The sequence below is a fragment of the Mchenga conophoros genome, linkage group LG4 (genome assembly GCF_057382185.1).
Source record: "Mchenga conophoros isolate Kocher_MC1m ecotype Shallow Benthic linkage group LG4, M_conophoros_male_GT1.1, whole genome shotgun sequence".
In the NCBI taxonomy this organism is placed as follows: Eukaryota; Metazoa; Chordata; class Actinopteri; order Cichliformes; family Cichlidae; genus Mchenga; species Mchenga conophoros.
In genome coordinates, this window is record NC_140529.1 from 35279501 (window position 1) to 35304242 (window position 24742).

The following is a 24742-nucleotide window of genomic DNA, read 5'->3' on the forward strand; positions in this document are numbered from 1 at the left end:
TGAAATTCCAAATTTTTTTTTATTTAATTATGGTGGTTCTAGGAGGCTTATTAGGGTTTGCTGCATGGGTCTGTGATGCATTTAGCAATTAGACATGAGAGTGCTTAAGGTGAGGCCAAAGAGTATAAAAGTGTGCCACTTTGTCTTTGGTCTTAGTGGCTAGTGTGTGGACCTATGTGGAAATTCTGACTGATTTCTTGAGCTATACTCTCTTTCTTGGTCAGGACCAAAGTTTTGCTAACATCTTTCTTGTTGCTCTCAGAAATAGCAGCGTAGCAATATTAATTTAGACTTTGTAATAATTTGTTTTGTTTCTGATTCTGATTAAGCCAGACAAGTAGGCCACTTGGACAGTTTGGCAGTATCCTTTGCGTGTCTTTAGACTTGGACTAGTGTCCAAAACACTAGATCAGCAAAAATGTCAGAATATACACTCTTTTCCTCATTAATGATGCCTAATGATGAAAAACTAGGGATTCTACACTTGCCATTTTATCCTTTTATAAAGAGTTAGATTTTTAGAGAAAAACAAATTAAACTTTCGTCTGATCAAAGTGAAGCATAAATTTGAGTTATAGGGTAATCGATCAGTAAACAGACAGGACTGCATTAGATGGGAAAACTGAACCACAGTGTGCTCCACTGTTTTCTAAATGTATGCTATAGTGCAAACGTCATGCAGCAATACATTTTATTAATAATATTACGGAGATATAAATGATATAAATGTGACAATGAAAAGATGAATCATATCAGAATTTTTTCCCTTTTTCTTTTGTGAATTCTGTGATTAAGTTTAAAAACTGGAATCTGCTTTTCAAAGCTTTGGTCTTAACTGATTACAGGCTGTTTACTAGCTGTGATTTTTGGTCATTAGTTTGTTTCTTTTTTTGAAATTGTATTTGCAATGTGTTTTATGCTTTACTATTTTCATTATATAGCAAGTAACATTAAGTAAAATTCAAATTATCTGTACGGTACGCGGATTCTAAATTTAATACAGATAAATCTTATAAATTTTGGAAAATTAGTTTTTTCATTAGATTAACGGAATTAAGACTGGACTTCGGTCTTCAGTACTGTTTGGAGGGCTGCGTGTGCCCCAAGACTCCTGGGTCCTCTGTCTGCCTCTGGCACCTGAGGAGCATTATTGAGTACAAACACAAACACTAATGCACATGTTTACCATATTTTTTTCATTTCTTTTTCAGGTATTGCTTGTTTTTTGTAGTAATCGTGAGCGAGATTAAAGAGATCAGCAATAAGGTCTCCATCCTCTCCAGTTGCTACAAATGCTTACATGCATCAATATCATCTTCAGAAATTATTTTAATTAAAATTCCACCTGGTCTCATCTCTGTGTTTCTGTAACATAAATAACGAGCCTACATTTTCCTCATGACACCAGCAATCAGCTCATCTTTCTACATCTATTCTTTCTTTGTTTTGTCTCTTTGTTCCTTCTGTTCTTATAGCTGCTTTTGTGTCTTTCTCCTTTCAGGAGTTTTGTATCTCCCCCTGTGATCTGTGGGCTTTGTATGTCTTTGTGCTCATTTCACATTAACATTTTGGATGCTTTATCTCTTTCTTGGAAATTTTGGTAGGCCTTGGGTTGGTACGCCTTTTCAGTTATCTATAAATAATAATGATTATGCTAACCAGTACTGGACATGGAGATGGACAGGGGCATGCCCAGAGGGGAGCGTAAAATATGATTGGTTCCTACTTATGCCCTGCTCAAGGAATGCTTTTGGACTGGAGTACTGCTAAATGTGCAGTATCCAGTGCCCACTAGATGACAGCATAGATAGAATCATATTGAAATTTAATGAGAACATTTAGTTAGGTTATTTTACTGAACTACAGATTTAACGTACTTCAGTATTCTGCATCTACTTCTCTAAAATTTGGATGCAAATGTTATACTTTATACCCCATACACCATTTAATTTAAAGCTAGAGCTAGTAATTTATTATTTGCACATTTGAAAGTAAAAAACTCTAATAATTAATTATGATGTATATAAGTAGTATTTACATTAATGAATCCAATATTAAGGAGGATTATGGCTTTTACTCACCCGCTTCTTTCACCACTTTGCAAAACAGTGTTGTTCACATGTATAACACTATTTGTGGGAGTGTAAAAGGTCGCATATGAGCTCAGAAATCATGACCAGTGTTTGACATACCGGTTTCGTTCTCTTGATGTTAAATAGTGTTATTCTTCACCCCCCCCCCCCCTCCCCCACACACACCCCGGAAAAAAAACCCGCAGGATGTGGCAGGATGGGTTAGTTTCGATTATGCATGTACATCCGTCCCCAGATAGCAAGGAAACATTGAAACACTGTTGAGTCAATATCAGATCTCCCCCGTACTTTGAGGTGGTGTGTTCGAGTTCATTTGGAAGGGAAACGTGGATAAAAAAAAAGAAAAAGAAAAAAAAATCTGATAAATACTTGGCTGAAAATTGGGACATTTTCAGGAAAACACGGTGTACAATAAACACTGTATCATAAAATTCTTTACGATTTAAGGGGGAACATGTTTGTTGTGTTTTCATTAAGAAAAGTCCTTTCAGTCACCACTTTTATTTTCCGATAACACAGGTGTGGCTCATAATGTGGAGAAATGAAAACGAAACTTAACATTTGTGACCGGGCAGTTTAATTACTGAGTGGGTACGCAGTTATTTCAGCAGGTCCACTCGAGGCGTGGTATTGGGAGCTTGTTAATTTCTACAACAGCTGGACTGCGGGCTTCAGATCCATCCTGTTCTTGTTTCCTTTGCGCAGATAAAGGTGAGACCTCCGCGAGGACCTGAACACAACACACAGAGAAGAAGAAGATGTCTGAGGCAAGGTAAGGCGGCTCATGGTGCACGGAAAACTTTTAGAGTGCATGTAGTAAAATACTTATATGTACTGATTAAGTGACAGCTAGAACAAAACACGGAAGAAACTATTTTAAAGACACACCCAGCGACTTTAAAAGAATCGTTGGAGGAACAGGACCACTTTACTTCTACGTATCTACTCTTTCACTTTAATCAGCTGCAGTTCCGGTTACATCCAAGTTTTTATGTTAGATTTAATTTTAAAAACTTGTGATGGGACTGCTGGTTTTTACACGAAAACGTGTCTCTTTGTTAGCGGTTAGACTTTTAGTCTTTTTTCATATTTTAATCTTTTAAACCTAAAAAAAAAAAGAAAAAAAAGTAAAAAGTACAAATATGCAATATTTGTACTTCCCCCCCCCCCGAAAAGGTAAAGACTCTTTACACTATTTAAAACTGGCAAGTTTATTTACAGCAAGGAATGAATAAAATAAAACCTGTACAATAATTTTGGCATGTAATACGTGTTCATAAATTATGTAAAGTATGTTCAAAGGACTGCACGGTGGTTAACACTGTTGCCTCACAGCAAGACGTTTCTGAGTTCAATTCCACCACATTTCCCGTGACCTGACACTGAGTGCACTGTTTAAATTTAAGACCAAAGGGAACATATGGTTAATCTTTGCAGTAGAGTCTTGTAAATAAACATCATACAGTGCTGTTGCTTTTGAAGCATTAGGAAGAACATCACAAGTTTTCATTCAAAATATGGTTAGTTAGCCTCAATTTAGATCAAGGTGGTATACAGTTTAAAATACTGTTTGCGTCAAAATGTCCATAACAATTTTGGGCATCACAGGACAGTCTGAGGTGCAACCTGGTGGTGTCGGATGGACAGAAACATATTTTATGACTATTTTTTATTTAACCGTAGGTAATTCCATTGGGACTCAGTGTGTAATCTACAAGAGAGACCTGCTTCATAAACATAATGACCCAGAGATCTTCTTTTGATTAAGGTTAAGCGAATGTGGAGCCTGTCAGTGGTATCAGTTCCTTCATCTTACAGGAACTGCCTCCATACTCTCGCCCCATAAGGCCAGTCATTGTCGTGCAGCAGGAGAACCCTAGGATCCATATGGATACATAGTGGCTGCCAGGGTGTCATTTTTGAGCCTGTGGAGGTGTTAGAAAAATGACAAATGACAAATGGAGACCAAGCAGAGGTGTAAAGCTTTACTTTACCTTGCAAGAGGAGTAACAGCATATATAGAGTCTATGCAGTATATACAGAAACATAAATTAGTCTGTCCGTCCCTCTTTATACAGTGTTGGGAAGGTTACTTTTAAAATGTATTCCACTACAGATTACAGAATACATGCCCGAAAATGTATTTTGTAACATATTCCATTCCATTACTTAATGAGAGTAACGTATTCTGAATACTTGGGATTACTTAATATGTTATCATGATTTTTATAACTACATGAATGTACTATTGCTGTGTGATTTATTACTATTACTTAAGGTTACTCGCCATACCAATTATTCTGCACGTATATAAAACAGGTCCGCGGCTCCGAATCATAGTAAACCGACCTCTGGCTAATACATCGGGCTCGTAGCCGAAAACTAGCTTTACTTTGTTGTCTGGGTCGACTTTGCTAGTGAGAGACAGAGAGAGACGTTGAAAGGCTTTGGAGGAAAACACGAACACAGCGTACAGTCGAGTCTTAATAGCTTACTTACAACTGGGCTCATCAGGCTCTCTTTTTGGCTGCAGTGGTTATTATTATATTTGCATGCTTCCACCTCAGGTTTCTGCTCGGTGACAGCTCGTACTTTTCGACTGTCCTTTTTCTTCCTCCTTCACGCTCACAGACACATAACGGGTATGGCAGTCCATTCTCCCTGCAGCACTGACTACACTGCCCATGAGGCTACATTCTGTAGGGCTATGCCTGTAACACTCTGGCTATTATCTTCATATTAGATCATTTTTTGAATAATCATTTAAAACCAATTTTTCACGTCATTATGCGGGCCACAAATAGAGCTGACATGGGCCGCGAGATTGAGACACAGGCATTAGAGCCTCTTAATGCGTGTTTTGTTTGGGTTTCCACAGGCGTGGACTTACCAAAAATAGAGAGGGCATAGCCTAACATATGAAACAGGAAAAGGCCGCTGTGTAATCCATTTATTTCAACAAAGTAACTGTATTCTGAATGCCACCTTTTTAAACGGTAACTGTAACAGAATACAGTTACTCATATTTTGTATTTTAAATACGTAACGCTGCTACATGTATTCCATTACTCCCCAACACTGTTTATACACTTAGCCCCGCTCCCTAGTGACACAACATAAAGAATTCCTTCCCCATATGAGGAGATGTTTAAACAAGAGAAACTAGTGGGAGAAAATGTGTTTGCGACGAGTGTTAGCTATGTTTAGCTGGTTCATCATGTATTGTATAGCACAACTGATTGAAAATCAAATATTGCATAACTCTTCCAGCATTTTTCATCAAAAGGTCTGTGTATCCCTCCATGGATATGCCTCCCCAGACCCACCACCAAACTGGTCATGCTGAACAATGCTCTCCAAGGCTTCTCCAGACCCTTTCATGTTTGTCACATGAGCTCTAATCTATGAAAAGCATAGGATACCAATGGTGGACCTGCAATTTCTGGTATTAAATGGCAAATGGCAGTAAGGCTCCATGGTACCAGGCAATGAGTACAGGGCCCACCAGAGAACTTCAGGCTCTTAGGCCCCCCTCATGAGGTCTGTTTCTGATTGTTTGATCAGAGAAATTCACGCTTGTCTCCTGTTAAAGGTCATATTGGGGATCTAACTGGGCTTGTCCGATTCCTACTTGCAAAAAGGAACATATACCAGTCCTGCTGATGGGTTGAGGGCAGTTAGAAAAGATGAGGAGGGTAAAGATTTTATCTTTATCAGAAAAGAAATTATGAAATCTACATTGATTATTTATTTACTTGTTTTTTTCATTCATTCATTTTGTAAATACTCTGCAGTTGGTTTTTATTACGGTAAATCTTAACTGGATCTAATGTTTTCATTGGGTTAGGGTTAAATTTAAAATACAAATGGCAAATTCAGTTAAGATGTTATTAATATTAACTAAAATCTTGTAGCAACATTGTGATGCCTAAAATATGCTTCTAGTGATAACTTTAGATAAATGGATATATTCCCCTAACTAAACTACTATTACATTGTCTAGATCATAGGTGTTAAACTCCACTCCTCGAGGGATAGTGTCCTGAAACTTTTCTGTGTGTCCCTGCTGCAACACACCTTAATAAAATTAGTAGGTCATTAACAAGACTCGATAGAACTTGACTGCATGCTAAGGTGGCAGTTCAGCCATTTGATTCATGTTACAGCAGCTCATGAGTGAATGAACATGGTGCAATAACAGTACTTTTAGAAGTACAATTTTCCAAACACTTACATTTACTTAAATTTATTTAACATTACTTGAGTAGGGTAAGATTTGCCACTTCTGCATGCAGTCGAGTCCTATAGAGTCTTGCTAATGACCAGGTGTGTTGCAGTGGGGTCACATTTAAAAGTTTCAGGACAGCAGCCGTCAAGGACTGGAGTTCGACACCTCTAGTCTAGATGGTCATTTATCACACCAATGCAAAAAAACCAAAAGAAAAACAAAACCATTTTAGTACTTTTTGGCAACTGGAGAGCAATAGATCAACAGATCAATGCCTGTGAAGTACTTTAAATCTTAGTAGAGTCTCTACTCCCATAAAATCTGTAATTCATATGTTTATTTTCTTAATCACTTGTCTAGGTAAGGATTTAAAATTCATTAATTATTCACACAAAACCCAGTATTACATATATCAACACTCAAAATTTGACATTTATTAAATATGTTGAAATGTCATCTTTACAACCATGTTTTATTGTGGAATTTTAGTTCAGAGCCTCATCATAAATTCTGCTAGTATGCTTATCTTATCTGCTCTCTGCTCTGCTCAACCCCATGCTCTTCCTGCATACCTGTTGAAGTTATCACGTGTATGTGGGATGACCCTATCAGAGCGTTAGGTGTTTGTTCAGATAAGTGGATGTAGCCAGAGCAAAAAAATTATGCAACACATATCTAATGAGAAAAATATCTGAACAGTACTTACTATTACCTTTGGAGACACTGTTAATGGTTATGTGACCTTAACCCAACTGTATTAACGTAAAACTTCATGAAATTGAGTAAAATGCTTTTCATTGAGGGTTTAAATTTTTTTTTAAGTTTTAAAAAAACTTTTATCTTTGCAGATTATATATAACAAGCAGGAAATAAAACCATATTTAGGTGGGTAGGAACTCTAACCATACCATTTCTTTTTTTGAATTTTTTCATTGTCAATTATGTAAATTCTGTGTTTGTTGGTCATCATAAATCCATTTACATGAGGACATGGTCTTGGAAACACTGTGTGGAGTTAGCATGTTCTCCCTGTGTTTGCATGCGCTTTCTTCAGATACTCTGGCTTCCTCCCAGAGTCCAAAGACATGCAGTCAGTGGGGTTAGGTTAATTGGTAACTCTAAATTGTTCATAAGTGTGAATGGCTGCCTGTTCCTATGTGTTAGCCCTGCAACAGGCTGGTGAACTGTCTAGTGTGTATTATGCTGCGGTAGGCTCCAGCCCCCCGATAAAGGATAAGTGGAAGAGATAGATTTATTATGTACTACCAAGTACGGAGAGTTATAACATGATAAAAACAAAGTTAAAAGAAAGCAGCAAAGGGTATGTTCTGGTATGTGATATGATAAGTTTTTCTTAGCCATTCCTTTAAAATGTGATTTTTAAAAAAGAAACCATAAAAAAACTCTGGATTTTTTTCTTTTTCCAGCTGATAATTGAAGTCAACAAAAACCTCAGGATGTCAGAAACAAGGTAAAGTAAAAAACAAAACAGTTATGCTGAAGTATTAGCAAAAATGGTAATACTTAAATCTACTATATTAACAAAAATAATCACAGTCATATTCTAAGGATATTCAAATATGGAACAAGTCCAGATGTTTTTTCTACTGTCAACACATAACACATATACATAGGGAAATCAAAGACTGCAATGAATTATTAAGTGTGCCTATGCGAAGGCACACTTATTACTATTGCTCGGATTTATTATTATTATTATTATTATTATTCTTTTTCCGCCTGAAATTTTGGACCTTAACTCGCCCCACAGTTTTGAGACAAGGTTCACATATGATATATCATTGTGTGCGGCTGGAGCTGGAATGAGTTGCTATGACTTTTGGTGTTTATTACTTCTATAGTTTTTTAAATATGAATATTTTAATGCAAGTTTTTTCCCATTGAAATGAATGGAGAACAAGAAAACTTCATTTGTGGTGTGCTGGCTCACTCTAGTGGTATGTCGGGAGTAATGCGAGGCGGCCGCTGTGTCCCTGTGGACGCTTTTATTTTGTATAACTACCGGAAGTAGTTCCTGTGTACTGACGCTAGCTGGGTAGCTAGCGCCCCGTCGCTTAAAAAGCAGCCGGGCTTGTCTTAAACTTAAGAGGCTGACACTCGCTAAACCACCCGATCGCTCGCCAAGCGACTGTTTCACACTGGACTTATTTTTCGTTTATATGGGCCGATGATGCTGGTCGATGAGGAAAAACTGAGTTGTTTGGTGGTGGCTAACGCGGAGCTAGCTAGCCACCGGTATGTGTCTCTTTCCCCTCATATGTGGGGAAAGAAACATGTGAGGCGGCCGCCGATCGACCGGTTTTCAGGTGAGAATGTAGGTGTGTAAACGTCAAATATCTGCTCGTTTTGTCAAAACATCCCATATTAGCAACAGATTTCTCACGATGTTGCTGCTAGCCGGCTAGCTAGCTCGGCTAGCTAGCGCCGCTTTGCTCAAAAGCACCCAGGCTTGGCTTTCAGTGAGGCGTCTCTAACTCCTTTCACCCCCGATCGCTCCGCAAACAGTCTTTGTCTTAGCTGGACTTATTTTTCGTTTATATGGGCCGATGATGCTGGTCGATGTGGAAAAAATAACTGAGTTGTTCATATACCGGTGGCTAGCTAGCTCCGCGTTAGCCACCGGTATATGTCTCTTCCCCTCGTATGCGGGGAAAGAAACACCGATCGACCGGTGGTGGCTAACGCGGAGCTCAATCGTGGATAAGGGAAACCCAATGCAGGAGAAGCAGGCGGCTGGTGAACTGAATTTCAGGTAAGACGTTATTAACTGCACTCTATTTGGGTCAGATATAAACCGAGTTTAGGTGTAGTTTATTTTCGTTGTGCTGACAGTTACAATAACTGTACTGCGTGCTAGCTAGCACGACGGAGTTTCTATACAGCTGTGCGCGCTAAGTTACTGATTTTGAACTTTATGACAGCCTCCCCTATTTTCAGGCGAGAATGTAGGGGTGTAAACTTCAAATATCTGCTCGTTTTATCAAGAAGTCCCATATTTTATCAAGAAGTCCCATATCTCTCACGATGTTACTGCTAGCGCCGCATGGCAGCTAGCTGGCTAGGGCGGCTTGGCTGACACCTAGGCCGGGCTGACTGATACCCAGGCCGGCTCACGCTCTCGTTTCACCGCCGCATGGCGGCTAGCTGGCTAGCGCGGCTTGGCTGACACCCAGGTCGGGCTGGCTGACACCCAGGCTGGGCTGGCTGACACCCAGGCCCGCTCACGCTGTCGTGTCACCCCTAGTCTTTCGTGATGACTCTTGGTTGGCTGCTGGACTTATTTTTCATTTATATGGGCTGGTGATTCAGTATGAGTGTCCGGTGAACTGAATGTCAGGTAAGACGTTATGTATATGTAAGGTAGTGACTGGAATAAGTCACAAGGTGTCGCTGTTGAGCTGCATATATGTTGTAAATTTTAGCAATTTTGACCATTTGTCCTCTGCAGGACACCGTAGTTCAGATTTCTCGTTCGCGTGGGCGCCATCTTGGTTCAGTGTTTACTGTGATGTGCAAAGGTAAGCACTGTCAGTGGCGAACTGCATTGGTTTTGTTTAAAAATAAGTGTTCCACTGTGTAAAATAGCGGTTTGTCATTTAAGCCGAGCATATATTTTGTTTATTGAGAGGTTCATGTATTGTCTGATGAGAGTATGAGACAAAGATATACTTTTCTTTCTTACTCTCATATAAAATATTTAGCTTTTATTAAATAGTTATCTGAATCTTACAACCAAAGTTTGTATAATAATACACAAGATTGGCTGTAGACCATTGTTAATCATTCAGAACACTGTGTAAAAATAACAAAAAACAAAAAGTGAATGAAAAGTGCATAAATATTTATTTTACGTGTTTGATGTGTGTGGCAGGGCGTGGTCTGCAGTGCCGCTGCAGGGGAGGTGGACCCACCTCAGCGGCATCTGCAATCACGCCTCTCAGGTGTAAAGTCTGTGCTCTCTCTGCTTTTTTTTTTTTTTTTTTTTTTTGTGTATGTGTCGGGCTGTGAGATGAAAAGCTACAGCCGGCTGTGTGGGTACAGCAACTATGTGTGAAAAGTGGTCCATAACGTAATGCTTCAAAGTGTGTTCATGCAAACATTGTCGGGTCTGCTTATGAACCTCTGCGCACAGCGTCTACAAATTGGGGCTGTACGAAGTCACCTCATCTTTACACAAAACCGTAAGCTGTCATCTGTGAGGCGCGAGCGGTGTTTGGTTTTACCATAGTTCATGGTGGAGAATGGCTGCTCTGCTGAGTTTTTCTCTCTGTAGCCGTTTGAATGGCAAACTATACTGATTAGCGGCGGCATAGGCACACTTAAAATTTCTTCAGAAATTTTCGCTTTCTAGTATGTATTTATTGTAGCTTCATACACTGTAATCACAACACTATACCACAAGAGGACAGTATTTGAAAGACTTCCAGATCCTTTATCTTACACCCCAGCAGCTTTTACCTAATGCTGTCAAAGGAAACCTATATAAGAAATCAAATACATATCTCACCTTGGACAACACAGGGACAGCGTTAAAAACAGAGGTGTGACTGTCAGCATTTTTACACACCAGAGAAGGAGAAAGGACGGTCTGTAAGGGATACAAGTTACAATTTACACTTTCACTACTATCACTTTTAGATAAATCTGTGTTTTAAATATGCAGACATCCGTCTTATTATCATGAATCAAGGAAGAGCATTTCAATTTCATTGCTGAATTTGCATTAGCAATTATAAAGTCATATTACTGGCAGTGGCTGAATCATATCATAGAATACTTTGAATTCAATTCAATTCAATTTTATTTATATAGCGCCAAATCACAACAACGGTCGCCTCAAGGCGCTTTATATTGCACAGTAGATTGTACAAAAATAGATACAGAGAAAAACCCAACAATCATATGACCCCCTATGAGCAAGCAATTTGGTGGCAGTGGGAAGGAAAAACTCCCTTTTAACAGGAAAAAACCTCCGGCAGAACCAGGCTCAGGGAGGGGCGGGGCCATCTGCTGCGACCGGTTGGGGTAAGAGAACCCTTTTAGCACCCTGAGTTCTATTAGTAATTTAAATTTGGTTATTACTGCTCTTTGGGACCTTGGGGGTGCCTGTTGATATATCAGTCAATAAATAAGAGTATTCAGAAAGCGCAACTCCTCCCGATGGGCAAGAGCTATACTAAAACTTTTTTTTAATACAGTGGGATCAAGGTCAAGATTTAGTGAAAAAAGGAAACTGAAATCTGTCTTTAAACAACAACAAAAATTCTTCTTCAGATATTCATGTACATGCAGATGATGTTTTAAAACATACTTATTGCAATTCAAACATGTATAAAAGTAGCATTATTCTTCCATTGCCCTGTGTCCCATTCAGATTTAGTTAATAGAGGAATTTGTTAACTAGCCCTAAGGTCTAAGGGTAAACCGTCTTTTACGCTTCATTTTACTGAACACTGAGGTGTTTTGTGTCATTAAATAAAGAGTAGAGGAAAACCCAGGAGTACAGGAGTTCAATACTTCCGGCTGTCACTGTCAGTATAGGGTTTTCAACCATGTATTAGAAATAACCATTTTATTTACAGTTATTTATTTGTCCAATTGTCCTGCTTGAAAAAAACGAAAGAAAAAAGAAATTCAAATTATTCTGATGGTAAATGTTAAAAATTCTGATTCACTGAAATACATAGCAGTAAACAATTTACTGTGCATGTTTCAGTAAATGAGGCAAATTGTTGTTTTGTGTTATAGCAAAAGGTTCAACGAGGCCTTGTGCACATACATCACAGAAACATTAGGCCACATTGAGACAGTAGGAACTTTCTGCAAGACATTCCCTAAATGGATGGAAGCAAGGAAGACTGAGTTGGAAAAGCTCAACAAGATGTTGAGTCCAGAGAGCAAACATGCAGAGTTGGAGAAGGAGCTGGACGAAGTGTTAAAAAACACTTTGGATGGTCTGGAGAAGCTTGACCTCTTCTTGGATGCAGTGGAGAAGCTTGCAGTGACCTCACTGAATGTGTTCACTCAAAACCAGGTGGTACAGCTGCCCAAAGACAGTGAACATGTTCAAATTGTCATCATACATGCAAAACTGATCTGCCCTCTGCTACTGGAGTTTAAAAGAGATGCAAAAGTCTTCTTCCTTCCCAAACTTCAGAATTTGGAGGTGCTGAAATATCAGTTTGACAGATACGTACAAGTCTCCAAGATAATCTGTGACAGATTTGAAAAAAGGTAAACGACATCATGAACAACAGAATTCCTCTGATTCAAATAAAAAAGAAACTATGCACTTTATATAAAACATTAACATATTTCATATTGTGTCTCTAAAATCAGCATCAGTGCCTTTCCCTTGATGATGAATGAAGTTCAAGTAGACATCAACACTGATTTGCCTGAAAGTGACATACAAGACATGCTTTGTCGTATTAACCAGCTCAATGAAATCCGGTAGGAATGTCTTAATTACGTTGTTAGACCTCCCTCATGTTTGCTAGAAAGTACATTTTATAAGAAATATGTCATTTTCTTCTTTTCAACAGCCTTGATTTTGTAGGCCATAATAACAAAGTGAAAAGATGCTTTTAGACAGTGTTGTGAAGGTTACTTTTAAAATATATTCCACTACAGATTATAGAATACATGCCCCAAAATGTATATTGTAACCTATTCCGGTAAGTTATTCAATGTGAGTAACATATTCTGAATACTTTGGATTACTTAATATATTGTCATGCTTTTTACAACTACATGAGTGTATTATTGCTGTGTGATTTTATTACTATTACTGAAGGCTACTTGCCACTGAGCTAACATTGTTAACTGGCGTTAGTTCATAGACTTTCAGAACTGCACATGATTATTTGCAGCTAGCAGGTTGTTAATGCTGTCCATCAAGTCTATGAACTAACCTCAGCTAACGCCAGCTATCAATTTTAGCTTGGTGGCGAGTAGCCTTCAGTAATAGTAATAACTCACACAGCAATAGCACATCGAAAACCCTGAAGTGGCACATAACCCAGGTAGCTACCACAACTAAAACAAGGTAGCTGCAGTAGGCTAACGTAAGTAAACAACTTACTTAGATGTTTCTTTAGGTTGGAGTCTTTTGACGCTGAGAGCAGCTTGGTTTCTGGCAAACAGAGTTTGCTTTGAACGGTCAGATTTTGCCCACCGCTTTTTTGTTTAAATATGAAATGGTGTCGGAATTTCCGTGTAAGAAATGCATTCCTGTTCATGCACTGCTGGCTCCTTTGTGCTAGTTAGGGTTTTGCCAATGTGTGGAATTACCAAAATTAGAGAGGGGATAGCTGAACATATGAAACAGGAAAAGACCTCTGTATAATCCATTTATTTCAACAAAGTAACTGTATACTAATTATCACCTTTTTAAACGGTAACTGTAACGGAATACAGTTACTCATATTTTGTATTTTAAATACCTAACACCAGTACATGTATTCTGTTACTCCCCAATGCTGCTTTTAGATATATTTTTCTATTTACCTATAACCTCAGGTTTCAACAGTCTACTTGTGTCTGCCACTGAGAAGCTATCGTTGTTTTTTGTTTTATTGAGCCAGGAAGTCTTTCCACTGTTCTAGGGAATGTTTGAAGCTTTTGAAATTTATTTGAAGCTTGATCTGTATTTCACTTTAAATTTATCATGGATATCTACAGAGATTTTGCTACTGTTGATTTTCTGAGCTGGACTCATGTTCTTGATATATCTCAATCATCTTTATAGACAAAAGGACATATTTGAACCACATGCAAATCTATCCATCCATTTTCCTCCACTTATCTAATTCAGTTTAGCAGGGGGATTGGAGCCTATCCCAGCTACCATAGGGCAATTGCAGGGTACACCCTCGACAAATCGCCAGTCTGTCACATTGTTTTCAAATTTAAAAAATAAATATTTTAATTTTATGAGAATATTTTATTTTTATTTTAAATGTAAATATTTTGTTTTTATTTTATTTTACATTGTTCTTGTCTACTTTTTAACTAATCACTCTCAATTAACAGAATAAAATAAAGTTTAAAACTTTCCTCTTCTTTACTAAGGATGGACACAAACTTCCGGATGGTGTTTTTATTCCAGGAAAAGTCCTGTTCTGGCTTCATCAAAGAGGTCCAAAACCGACAGCCGAGGATGCTGAAGTTTCTAGAAGACCTGGAGCAGTGTGCTGTTCAGTTAGATAGAATGAATAAGGGAGCAAAAATCTCTAGCATAACAGGCAGCTCAGTGGGAGCAGTTGGAGGTGTGCTGTCCATTGTTGGTTTGGCGTTAAGTCCTGTAACAGCAGGCGCATCTCTGGGTCTGTTAATAGGTGGGGCAGCAATGGGAATCTTGAGTGGAACCAACAGTGCTGTGACCACATTCACAGAGATTGGAGTTAATCACCAGCAGAGAAACAAAGCCAATGATGTACTCCAAAAGTTCAGGAAAGATGTGCAAAGTATTCAGGATTGTCTGGGAGAGGTAATCAATCAACCAACTGCTGACATAGAAATGGGTTTTTATAAAGATATGTTCAGTGGCTTTAAACAAGTTTGGTCAGTTGGACAGAGGATTCGATCACTGGTTAAAGATGCTTCAGATGTTAAATTGATAAAATCTAAAAACCTGATTGCAGGTTCTGGCAAGATGGTGGCTCAGGAAAGTAAAGCATTAAGTAATGCACCCAAGATGGCTTCGGAAATCCCAGAAGTGGGTCAGGCAGCATTCAAAGGTTCCCTTGCTCTCTCTAAGACAGCCAGAGCTGGTGCAATTGCACTAAATGGTTTATTTCTTGGCATGGACATCTACTCCATTTGTCAAGACAGCATCAGTCTGGCTAAAGACAACAAAACTGAAATCTCACAATTCATCAGAGCAAGAGCTGCACTTTGGAGCTCAGAAATAGACTCATGGCAAAAGATCTGTAACTCTCTGAATGAAGGTCTGAAGACAGAAGACAAAAAGAAAGCTTTCCTAGAGATTCCATTTTATACAGCAATGAAGAGACAAGTACAGAAAAAAAAACAGTCTGTGTCTTTTGAGAACAAACAAAGGGACAGAGAACTGAAATTCCAAAAAGAATTTTATTTAATTATGGTGGTTCTAGGAGGCTTATTAGGGTTTGCTGCATGGGTCTGTGGCGCATTTAGCAATTAGACATGAGAGTACTTAAGGTGAGGCCAAAGAGTATAAAAGTGTGCCACTTTGTCTTTGGTCTTAGTGGCTAGTGTGTGGACCTATGTGGAAATTCTGACTGATTTCTTGAGCTATACTCTCTTTCTTGGTCAGGACCAAAGTTTTGCTAACATCTTTCTTGAAATAGCAGCGTAGCAATATTAATTTAGACTTTGTAATAATTTGTTTTGTTTCTGATTAAGACAGACAAGTTCACTTATAACTTGTCTTTCTCTTAAATATTTACCCACCAATAAAAGCAAAAACAAATAACAAATATTTTACTTCAACAAATATATAAATCGCTTTTCCACCAAGGATGGACCCAAACTTGGATGCTGCTTTTGTTCCAGGAAATGCCATGTTCTCACTTCATTAGTGAACTGAACAAACGACAGGACAACATGATGCAGTTTCTTAGAGCAGTGTGCTGTTCAAAACCCTGCTTGTTCCACAAAGATGGTGCTGCACGAAAGTAAAGTAATAAGTAATGCATTTAAGATGGCTTCAGAAATCCCAGTGTGTCAGGCAGCATTCAGAGGGAGCATTCACTTGCTCTCTCTATCTAGAGCTAGAGCTGGTGCCATTGCATTCAGTGATTTTTTTTTTTCTTTTCACTGGCATGATGTCTTCATCTGTAAAGACAGCATCAGTCTAGCTAAAGGCAACAAAAGTTTTATCAGAGCGAGAGCTGCACTTTGGAGCTCAGAAATGGGATCATGGCAGAAGATCTGTGACTCTCTGCATTAAGGTCTGGAGACATCAGAGAAAAAGAAATCTGTCCTAGAAGCACCATTTTTTCCAGAGATGAAGAAATAAAAACCAGACTGTCTATGTGTAAGAAAATGAGTCACAAAAGAGGACTTTATTTATTTATTGCAGTTCTAGGAGGGTTACTGGGGTTTGTTATATGGCTGTGTGGTACATTCACCGTTAGAGAACTTAAGTTGAAAGAACAGAGAAGGCCACTGGGACAGTTTGGCAGTATCCTTTGCGTGTCTTTAGACTTGGACTAGTGTCCAAAACACTAGATCAGCAAAAACATCAGAATATACACTCTTTTCCTCATTAATGATGCCTAATGATGAAAAACTAGGGATTCTACACTTGCCATTTTATCCTTTTATAAAGAGTTAGATTTTTAGAGAAAAACAAATTAAATTTTCATCTGATCAAAGTGAAACATAAATTTGAGTTATAGGGTAATCGATCAGTAAACAGACAGGACTGATGGGAAAACTGAACCACAGTGTGCTCCACTGTTTTCTAAATGTATGCTATAGTGCAAACGTCATGCAGCAATACATTTTATTAATAATATTACGGAGATATAAATGATATAAATGTGACAATGAGAAGATGAATCATATCAGAATTTTTTCCCTTTTTCTTTTGTGAATTCTGTGATTAAGTTTAAAAACTGGAATCTGCTTTTCAAAGCTTTGGTCTTAACTGATTACAGGCTGTTTACTAGCTGTGATTTTTGGTCATTAGTTTGTTTCTTTTTTTGAAATTGTATTCGCAATGTGTTTTATGCTTTACTATTTTCATTATAGCAAGTAACATTAAGTAAAATTCAAATTATTTGTACGCTGATTCTAAATTTAATAAAGATAAATCTTATACATTTTGGAAAATTGTTTTTTTCATTAGATTAACGGAATTAAGACTGGACTTCGGTCTTCAGTACTGTTTGGAGGGCTGGTGAAAATTAAATTAAATTAAAATTCCACCTGGTATCATCTCTGTGTTTCTGTAACATAAATAACGAGCCTACATTTTCCTCACGACACCAGCAAACAGGTCGACGGAACCTCGGTGTACCTGCATTCATCTTGCTCACCTGTTTAACCCCTGCTGCTGATTCAGGAAACATGCCCACGTTACCTGGTGATATTAATGTGGGCTACTGCTGCTCAATATAATGTTACGCCATTGCAATATTGTGCACAAAATATGCAAATGTAGTTTGTTTCCTGAGCACAGAGCTGTTGGAGCTTGTGTTTCCCTTCAGAGAGACCAATCTGGGTTAAAAAGGATAAACAGGCATTAAAAGAATCAGAATCAGAATCAGAATACTTTATTGATCCCTGGGGGAAATTATTTTTTGTTACAGTGCTCCATTTTAAACCAACATTAAGACAAGACAGACAATACGCTAACTAAGAATAGTACAATATATACATATATATACATACATACATACATACATAAGTCACTTATAAATAAATATTTGGAAAAGAAATATGTGTAGTTGTAGCAGCAAACAGTGTGTTAAGTGGATGCGTTGTACAAAGGAGCGATGGACACTGAGAAAACTAAAAAAGCACTTTATAAACGAACCCACTTTATCAGCAGGTGATATCTGGTCACCGACAAACAGCTTTCAAAGCCTCTGCTGAGTTTTAGTTCTCAGTGGATGGTTAAACCCTGGGTGTAATTAACTAATGTAACTGTAAAAGGCTTGTTAGAAACCATGAAACACATACCAACTTCTTGATGTTAGAGAACTAAAAATGCTCAAGAATAAGACTATAAAGGCAAGGTGTCCTTTATAAAACCTGTTAATAGCACCTCTAGATTTATGTCATAGTTTATAATACAACACTTGTATTTCAGTAATAGTCTATTTATTTGAATATAGTGGTGTAAAGTTCTTACCGCTTTTTCCATGGAAACTCCACACGAGTCCAGATTTCCGAGGACACAGCTCACATGGGAGTTATCTATGGTACTCCAACACGTTCTCACTCCCAACTCGTCAAATGTGCGACGCATGGTCAGGGTCCCTCTGCTTCACTTCACTTCACTACTCCCCTCGTGTCAAGAATTAACGTGCAGGGCACTCCTATTGAATACTGTTTTGCTCACCTAAACGTTGTTTATTGACGACAACAGATTGCCACGGAAGAGCCTGTTGTCGTTATATTTATATAGGCTATTTTCAAAATCACAGATTAAATTATATAATGTAAACAACTACCTGAGAGAAAATTATAGCAGATAAAATGAATTACAGATTATTACTTTTGTATATTGCATTGATGTTGTGAGTGATGTATGCTGGGTAATGTTACTGCTAGCACTTAGGTGACTTTATTGGACCAGTTTTATAAACTGTTCCTTTTCATAGTTGGAAATCCTTGTACATTTTTAACCTGTGGTTCTTTCTGTTACAGCTTTAACATATCTTCTCCAACTTCTCTCAATACATGCAGTCATTTTACTGTCTGCTTTGGATAATCACGCTCTTACGTATTAAAAAAATAAAAATAAAAAAATCAATAAAACAGAACAACTGTAATATTAGGCAAAACATTTTCGGTGCTTTTAAAGAATACACAGCGACTCCCTTTTTTTTTGATAAAGTGTTTTTTCATATTAGATCAGCGGCAGTGACGTCATCATACTCGATCATATCACAGGTAACTAAGAATGTGAATCTGTAGATTTTTTTCTTTTATTTTTGTAATTTAAAACAAAAACTACAGAAAGAGTGAGCTCACAAGGTTGCTTTTAGCAGTTCTATGGGTGAAGATTACTAATTTCGTGCAACAGCAAATGACTTAACATTTAAGTGCATATATCTTGCCACACCACATGTGCGGTAAGCTAGCTAAATTAGTTTCTGTTAGCCAATTCAAGAGAACGTGTTGTTATGAGATAACAACAGAAGTGGGCGTGGTTTCTCTGTAGCGTTTATTAGGAGTGAAAGCAAAACCAACCAAACTTATCTGTATGTGACGACATCAACCTGCATCTGAACACAGCCAAGACCAAGGAGATGGTAATCGACTTCAGAAGAACAAAGCGATCTGAGCACTCTACCCTCTACATTGATGGAGAGGAGGTAGAAAGGGTAGAAAGCTTTAAATTCACATCTTGGCCGACCTTACCCGGTCCACAAACATTTCCCACCAGGTAGGGAAAGCACAACAAAGGCTGTACTTCCTCAGGAAACTACGCCAGGCCCAATTACCCCAGAGACTGCTAGTAAACTTCTACTGCTCCACCATTGAGAGCCTTCTGCTGCACACTATGGTTCAACTGCTGCACTGTGGAGGACAAGAGGAAACTGCAGCGGGTGGTGAGAGCAGCAGAGCAGGCAATTAGCACTTCACTAACCCCCCTCAGAGACATTTATACTGGCAGACTTCAGCAGATATCGAGTATCATCATCAAAGACCCCTCGCACCCTGGACACTCCCCCCCCCCCCCCTTCCCTTTGGTAAACGCTACAGGTCCATCAGGTCGAATACAAACTCAACAGAAGTTTTTACCCACAGGCTGTTAAACATGGCCTACCTCCTGATTGGAGGTTAACTGCACTGCCAATACTCATGGACATTACATCTTATTTATAATCCGTATTTCTATTTATACTTTAATGCAACCAACATTCCTACCTCTTTAAACTGTATTTATTATAACTTTATTTAGTATAGTGGCAACAGCACCCCCCCAACACACACACACTCAATGTGCAATACCACTGATCACACTGCACCTCTCAATGCACCTGCTCCTCAGATGGCATGTAAATGTATGTGTATATATATGTAAGCCTGAATGTGGAAATATGTGTGTGTATGTATGTATGCATACATATATGTATATATGCATATATGTATGTATGTGTGTGTATGTTTGTATGGGTGTATCCATATGTTTGCAGGTGTAACTTGTACATATCTTTCTTGTGTAAATATAAATTTGTCTGTGTTATTGTGTAGATACTTACGCTATTGTGTAGTTCACACACATGGAGAAATGCCAAACTGCGTTTCACTGTTCTTGTAACAGTGACAATAAAAAGCTATTCTATTCTATTCTCTTACGTATTAAAAAAAAAACTAATAATAAAATCAATAAAAAGAACAACTGTAATATTAGGTAAAACATTTTCGGTGCTGTTCAAGATTACACGGTGACACCCTTTTTTTTTTTTTAGTGTTTTTTCATATTAGATCAGCGGCAGTGTCTGCAGAATTTTTTCTTTTATTTTTGTAATTTAAAACACAAAAAATACAGAAAGAGTGAGCTCACAAAGTTGATTTTAGCAGTTTTATGGGTGAAGATTAGCAATTTCGTGGAACAGCGAATCACTTAACATTTAAGTGCATATATCTTGCCACACCACATGTGCGGTAAGCTAGCTAAATTAGTTTTTTGTTAGCCAATTCAAGAGAACGTGTTGTTATGAGATAACAACAGAAGTGGGCGTGGTTTCTTTGTAGGGTTTATTAGGAGTGAAAGCAAAACCAACCAAACTTACCTGAATGAAGGTTTTAAAACAAGCTCCTCAACCATACCAACTGATATCTCTGCTTAACTTAAAACAATTTTAAATCTTTTTTTCTGTCAAACAACATAAACCAGAGGAAAACAGTGCTCGTGAAGACGTGAAGGCAAAGGATGTCGGGGAAAAGGTAAAGTGAAAACTATCTGCGCTACAGCTGGCCATATTATATACTGCAAAAACACAAGTATGATCTGCACAAGTAATTATATTTAATGAAAAGCCAGAAAATGTTTGTCTTATTCAGTTTTTGTATGCAAATAATAAGCATAATCATAGAATGAGGAAAAATAATTTTTTTCTGTTTTGTTTTGACTCCGTATCAGCCGAGATAAATCAACATACAGACAGTATTGTTTTGTCTTATAGAAAGGAGCAACAGACGGCCTTATGCCGCTACATCACAGACACCCTGACCTACATCCACACAGTGACAGGATTCTGTGAGGGGTTCTCTAAATGGCTGCTGTGGACAGAGACTGAGTTAGACACCTTGATGGATATCAAAGATGGCATTGACGCACTAGACCTGAAAATCACACATGTTTACAATTCAGAGGAAAAATGCACGGCCTTTCTGAAATTCATAAAGAACAAAGTAAGTGCAGATAGCAGGCGTGAAAAGCTGGAGAAGGAGCTGACTGAAGTGTTGGAGTACGTTTTGAGAGGCCAGGAGAAACTCGAGCCTTTCTTGGATGCAGTGGAGAAGCTGGCAGTCACCTCACTGCAAGTATTTAGAGAAAACCAGGAGTTACACCTGCCTGAAGGGATCAGACTTGAACATATTCAGTCTGTCATCAGTGCTGCACAACAAATCTGCCCTCTGCTGCTGGAGTTTAAAAGAGATTCAAAAGTCTTCTTCCTCCCCAAACTTGAGAATGTGGATGTGCTGGCATATCAGCTGGACAGATACATAGTGACCACCCAGATAATCCATGAGAAGCTGGAGGAAAGGTAACATCTAATAAAGAGCACATTTTGTTTTGAAGCAAGAACACATAAGAAGTGTAACTGTTTCTTCCACAGTGCCATAAATGATATCTAGCTGAAGAGCACAAAGGCTGTGGTAGACTTGAATGTGGATTTGTCTGAGGCTGGCATACAAAGTATGCTTCATCATATTTATCTGCTTGAAGAAATCAGGTAAGTCTATCAGTACACAGCATCACTCACAAATCTTTATCTGTCAGAATAATATCTGAAATTCCATATCTCTAAAGTGAGGCGTTTATGATGCTATTTATGGTCATGTGAGAGATTTAAAGAAACCATTGTGAATCAGTGGGTCAGCAAAATAAATAGATTGTTTTTAAGTTTAATAAGGATTTTTGTCAAAACATTACCAGGTTAATTTTGTACCTCAAAAAATTGAAAAAAGAAAAGATTGTAGAACATTAACAAATGCACCATAAATGAACAGCTGGATGTTTTCACTAATACTAGCTGTCCAACTAGAACTTAGCTCACAATAAAAGAATCTATCAAATTATTGCAATTAAAGAAGAAAATGCAGTTCTCTTTGTTTGTTTGTTTTTAAACTTTGGAATTATTTTTCAACAAAGACTACAAATGGATGGTTGTTGGCAAACACCTACTGGAAAGGTTGTTACCATCAGATGTCAACTGCACACTCTCAGTGAAGGGGTGATTCTTCAGCCCCTTTAGTTGCTCCAACCTCTTTTGGTGCACTTGCTTGGGATGTGAGCCAGTAGTGCCTTCTTTTCACATCGCATTGTTTCCATCCTTTACTAAAATAAGGTTTTTAGTCTAACTTTAATTTTGGCATTTTCAGGATGGACCCAAACTTCCGAATGGTGTTCATGTTCAAGGAAAAGGCTGGTGAGGATTTCATCAGTAAGTTTGAAGAACACCAGCCCAGGATGTTGAAGTTCCTAGATGAGCTGGAGCAGTGTGCTGTTCAGCTAGACAAGATGAGTAAGGGTTCAAAGATCTCCAGTGTGGCAGGCAGTTCAGCAGGGGCGATTGGTGGTGTGCTGTCCATTGTTGGCTTGGCGTTAATTCCTGTAACAGCAGGAGCATCACTAGCATTGACAATGACTGGTGTTGGGCTGGGAATCACCAGTGGTCTTAACAGTGCTGTGACCACTGGAGCAGAGATGAAAGTTAATCATAAGCATCAAACAAAAGCTGGTGAAGTTTTCAAGAACTTCATGGAAGATGTACAGAGTCTTCAAGATTGTCTGCAAAAAGTGACCGATCAACGAGTGTGTGGAATAGAAACAAGTAAGGTAGAGATGGCTGTGGGAGTAAGCAGGATTGCATCTAAAGTTTGGACTGTTGGAAAGGGCACTTTTGATTTAGTTACTGATGCTACCTCTGCTGCCAAAGTGTTTCCGAGTGCTGGTAAAGTTTTGGCTCAGGAAGGAAAAGCATTACGTAATGCAAGCAGGCTGGCCTCAGATATCCCAGATATTGGTGAGGCAGCTCTCAAAGGATCTCTTGCTCTCTCTCAAAGACATCAAGGGGTGGGATCATCGCTCTCAATGATCTCTTCCTTGGCATGGATATTTTCTTCATCTACAGAGACGGCACCAGTCTGGCAAAAGGCTGTGAGGCAAAAGTTTCCCAGGTCATCCAAGCCAGAGCTGCACTTTGGAGCTCAGAGATCGACTCATGGCAGAAGATTTGTGACTCTCTGAAGAAAGGTCTTCGAAAATCAGAGAAAAACAAAGGCATCCTGGAAAGTCCATTTTATCCTGAGACAACAAGCTAAATCTCCATAGAAACAGAAGGTATAATCTCTGAATACAGAGATTACTGCATTGTATGTACTAATGAAATTCCTTATTGTTTACTACAATTAATGCACAAAGGAAGTGAGATCAAATTTCATAATTCATTATGCTTTACCATATAAACAGTTACTGTTTCAATTTATATATATATATATATATATATATATATATATATATATATATAAGATAAGATAAGATAACCTTTATTAGTCCCACACGTGGGAAATTTGTTTTGTCACAGCAGGAAGTGGACAGTGCAAAAGTTATGAGGCAAAAATTAGAATACAATAAGAATAAATACAGTACACAACTGTACAGAATAGAATAAAATACTATATACAGTAGAATAAAATAAAATAAATATACAATAAGATAAAAATAGAATACAAATACAAATACTATATACAACTGAGTAAAAATACAACGATGACAGAAAGGATTATTGCACTTAGTATTATTGCATATGTATGGATGTGTGTGCTTGATCAGTTAAAGTCTTTATTATGGAGTCTGACAGCAGTGGGGAGGAAAGACCTGCGAAATCTCTCCGTCCCACACCGTGGGTGCCGCAGTCTCCCACTGAAGGAGCTGCTCAGTGCTGTCACAGTCTGCTGCATGGGGTGGGAGATGTTGTCCAACAGGGATGACAGCTTAGCCGCCGTTCTCCTGTCACTCACCACCTCCACTGGGTCCAGAGGGCATCCTAGAACAGAGCTGGCCCTTCGGATCACCCTGTTCAGTCTCTTCCTGTCCCCAGCAGAGATGCTGCCGCCCCAGCAGACCACACCATAAAAGATAGCAGAAGCCACCACAGAGTCATAGAAGGTCTTCAGGAGTGGGCCCTCCACTCCAAACGACCTGAGTCTCCGCAGCAGGTACAGCCTGCTCTGCCCTTTCCTGTAGAGGGCGTCTGAGTTATGAGTCCAGTCCAGTCTATTGTTCAGATGAACACCAAGGTACCTGTAGCTGTCCACAGCCTCAATGTCCATACCTTGGATGTTCAGTGGTTGCAGTGGAGAATGCTTGTGCCTGCGGAAGTCTACCACCAGTTCCTTGGTTTTACTGGCGTTGATCTGGATATATATATATATATATATATATATATATATATATATATATATGAGGTTTTCTCTCCATTACTTACCTTACATTATACTTACT

General features: G+C 38.5%; 1 protein-coding gene and 1 pseudogene across 5 annotated transcripts in view; both read left to right on the top strand.

The window, feature by feature from the left end:
• The window catches only part of LOC146576660 (uncharacterized), a 25377-nt gene extending 8126 nt beyond the window's left edge, over nt 1–17251 (top strand). The window contains exons 1-6 of one of the 4 annotated variants that reach the window (XM_085272088.1): nt 2383–2865; nt 7170–7206; nt 7749–7792; nt 12091–12576; nt 12682–12795; nt 14416–17251. In XM_085272088.1, the coding sequence (XP_085128214.1) occupies nt 7779–7792; nt 12091–12576; nt 12682–12795; nt 14416–15508 (1707 nt within the window). In that variant the 5' untranslated portion in view covers nt 2383–2865; nt 7170–7206; nt 7749–7778 and the 3' untranslated portion in view covers nt 15509–17251. Of the gene's footprint in view, nt 1–2382; nt 2866–7169; nt 7207–7748; nt 7793–10649; nt 12577–12681; nt 12796–14415 lie in introns of those variants that run through there. The other 3 variants (XM_085272087.1, XM_085272089.1, XM_085272086.1) reach the window with 3 other exon arrangements.
• A 3744-nt stretch (nt 17252–20995) lies between these two features.
• Nucleotides 20996–23690, top strand: LOC146576661 (uncharacterized; annotated as a pseudogene). Its single transcript, XR_014892349.1, has 3 exons — nt 20996–21779; nt 21852–21968; nt 22618–23690. The product of XR_014892349.1 is annotated as an uncharacterized LOC146576661 (transcript).
• Nucleotides 23691–24742: the final 1052 nt, after the last annotated feature.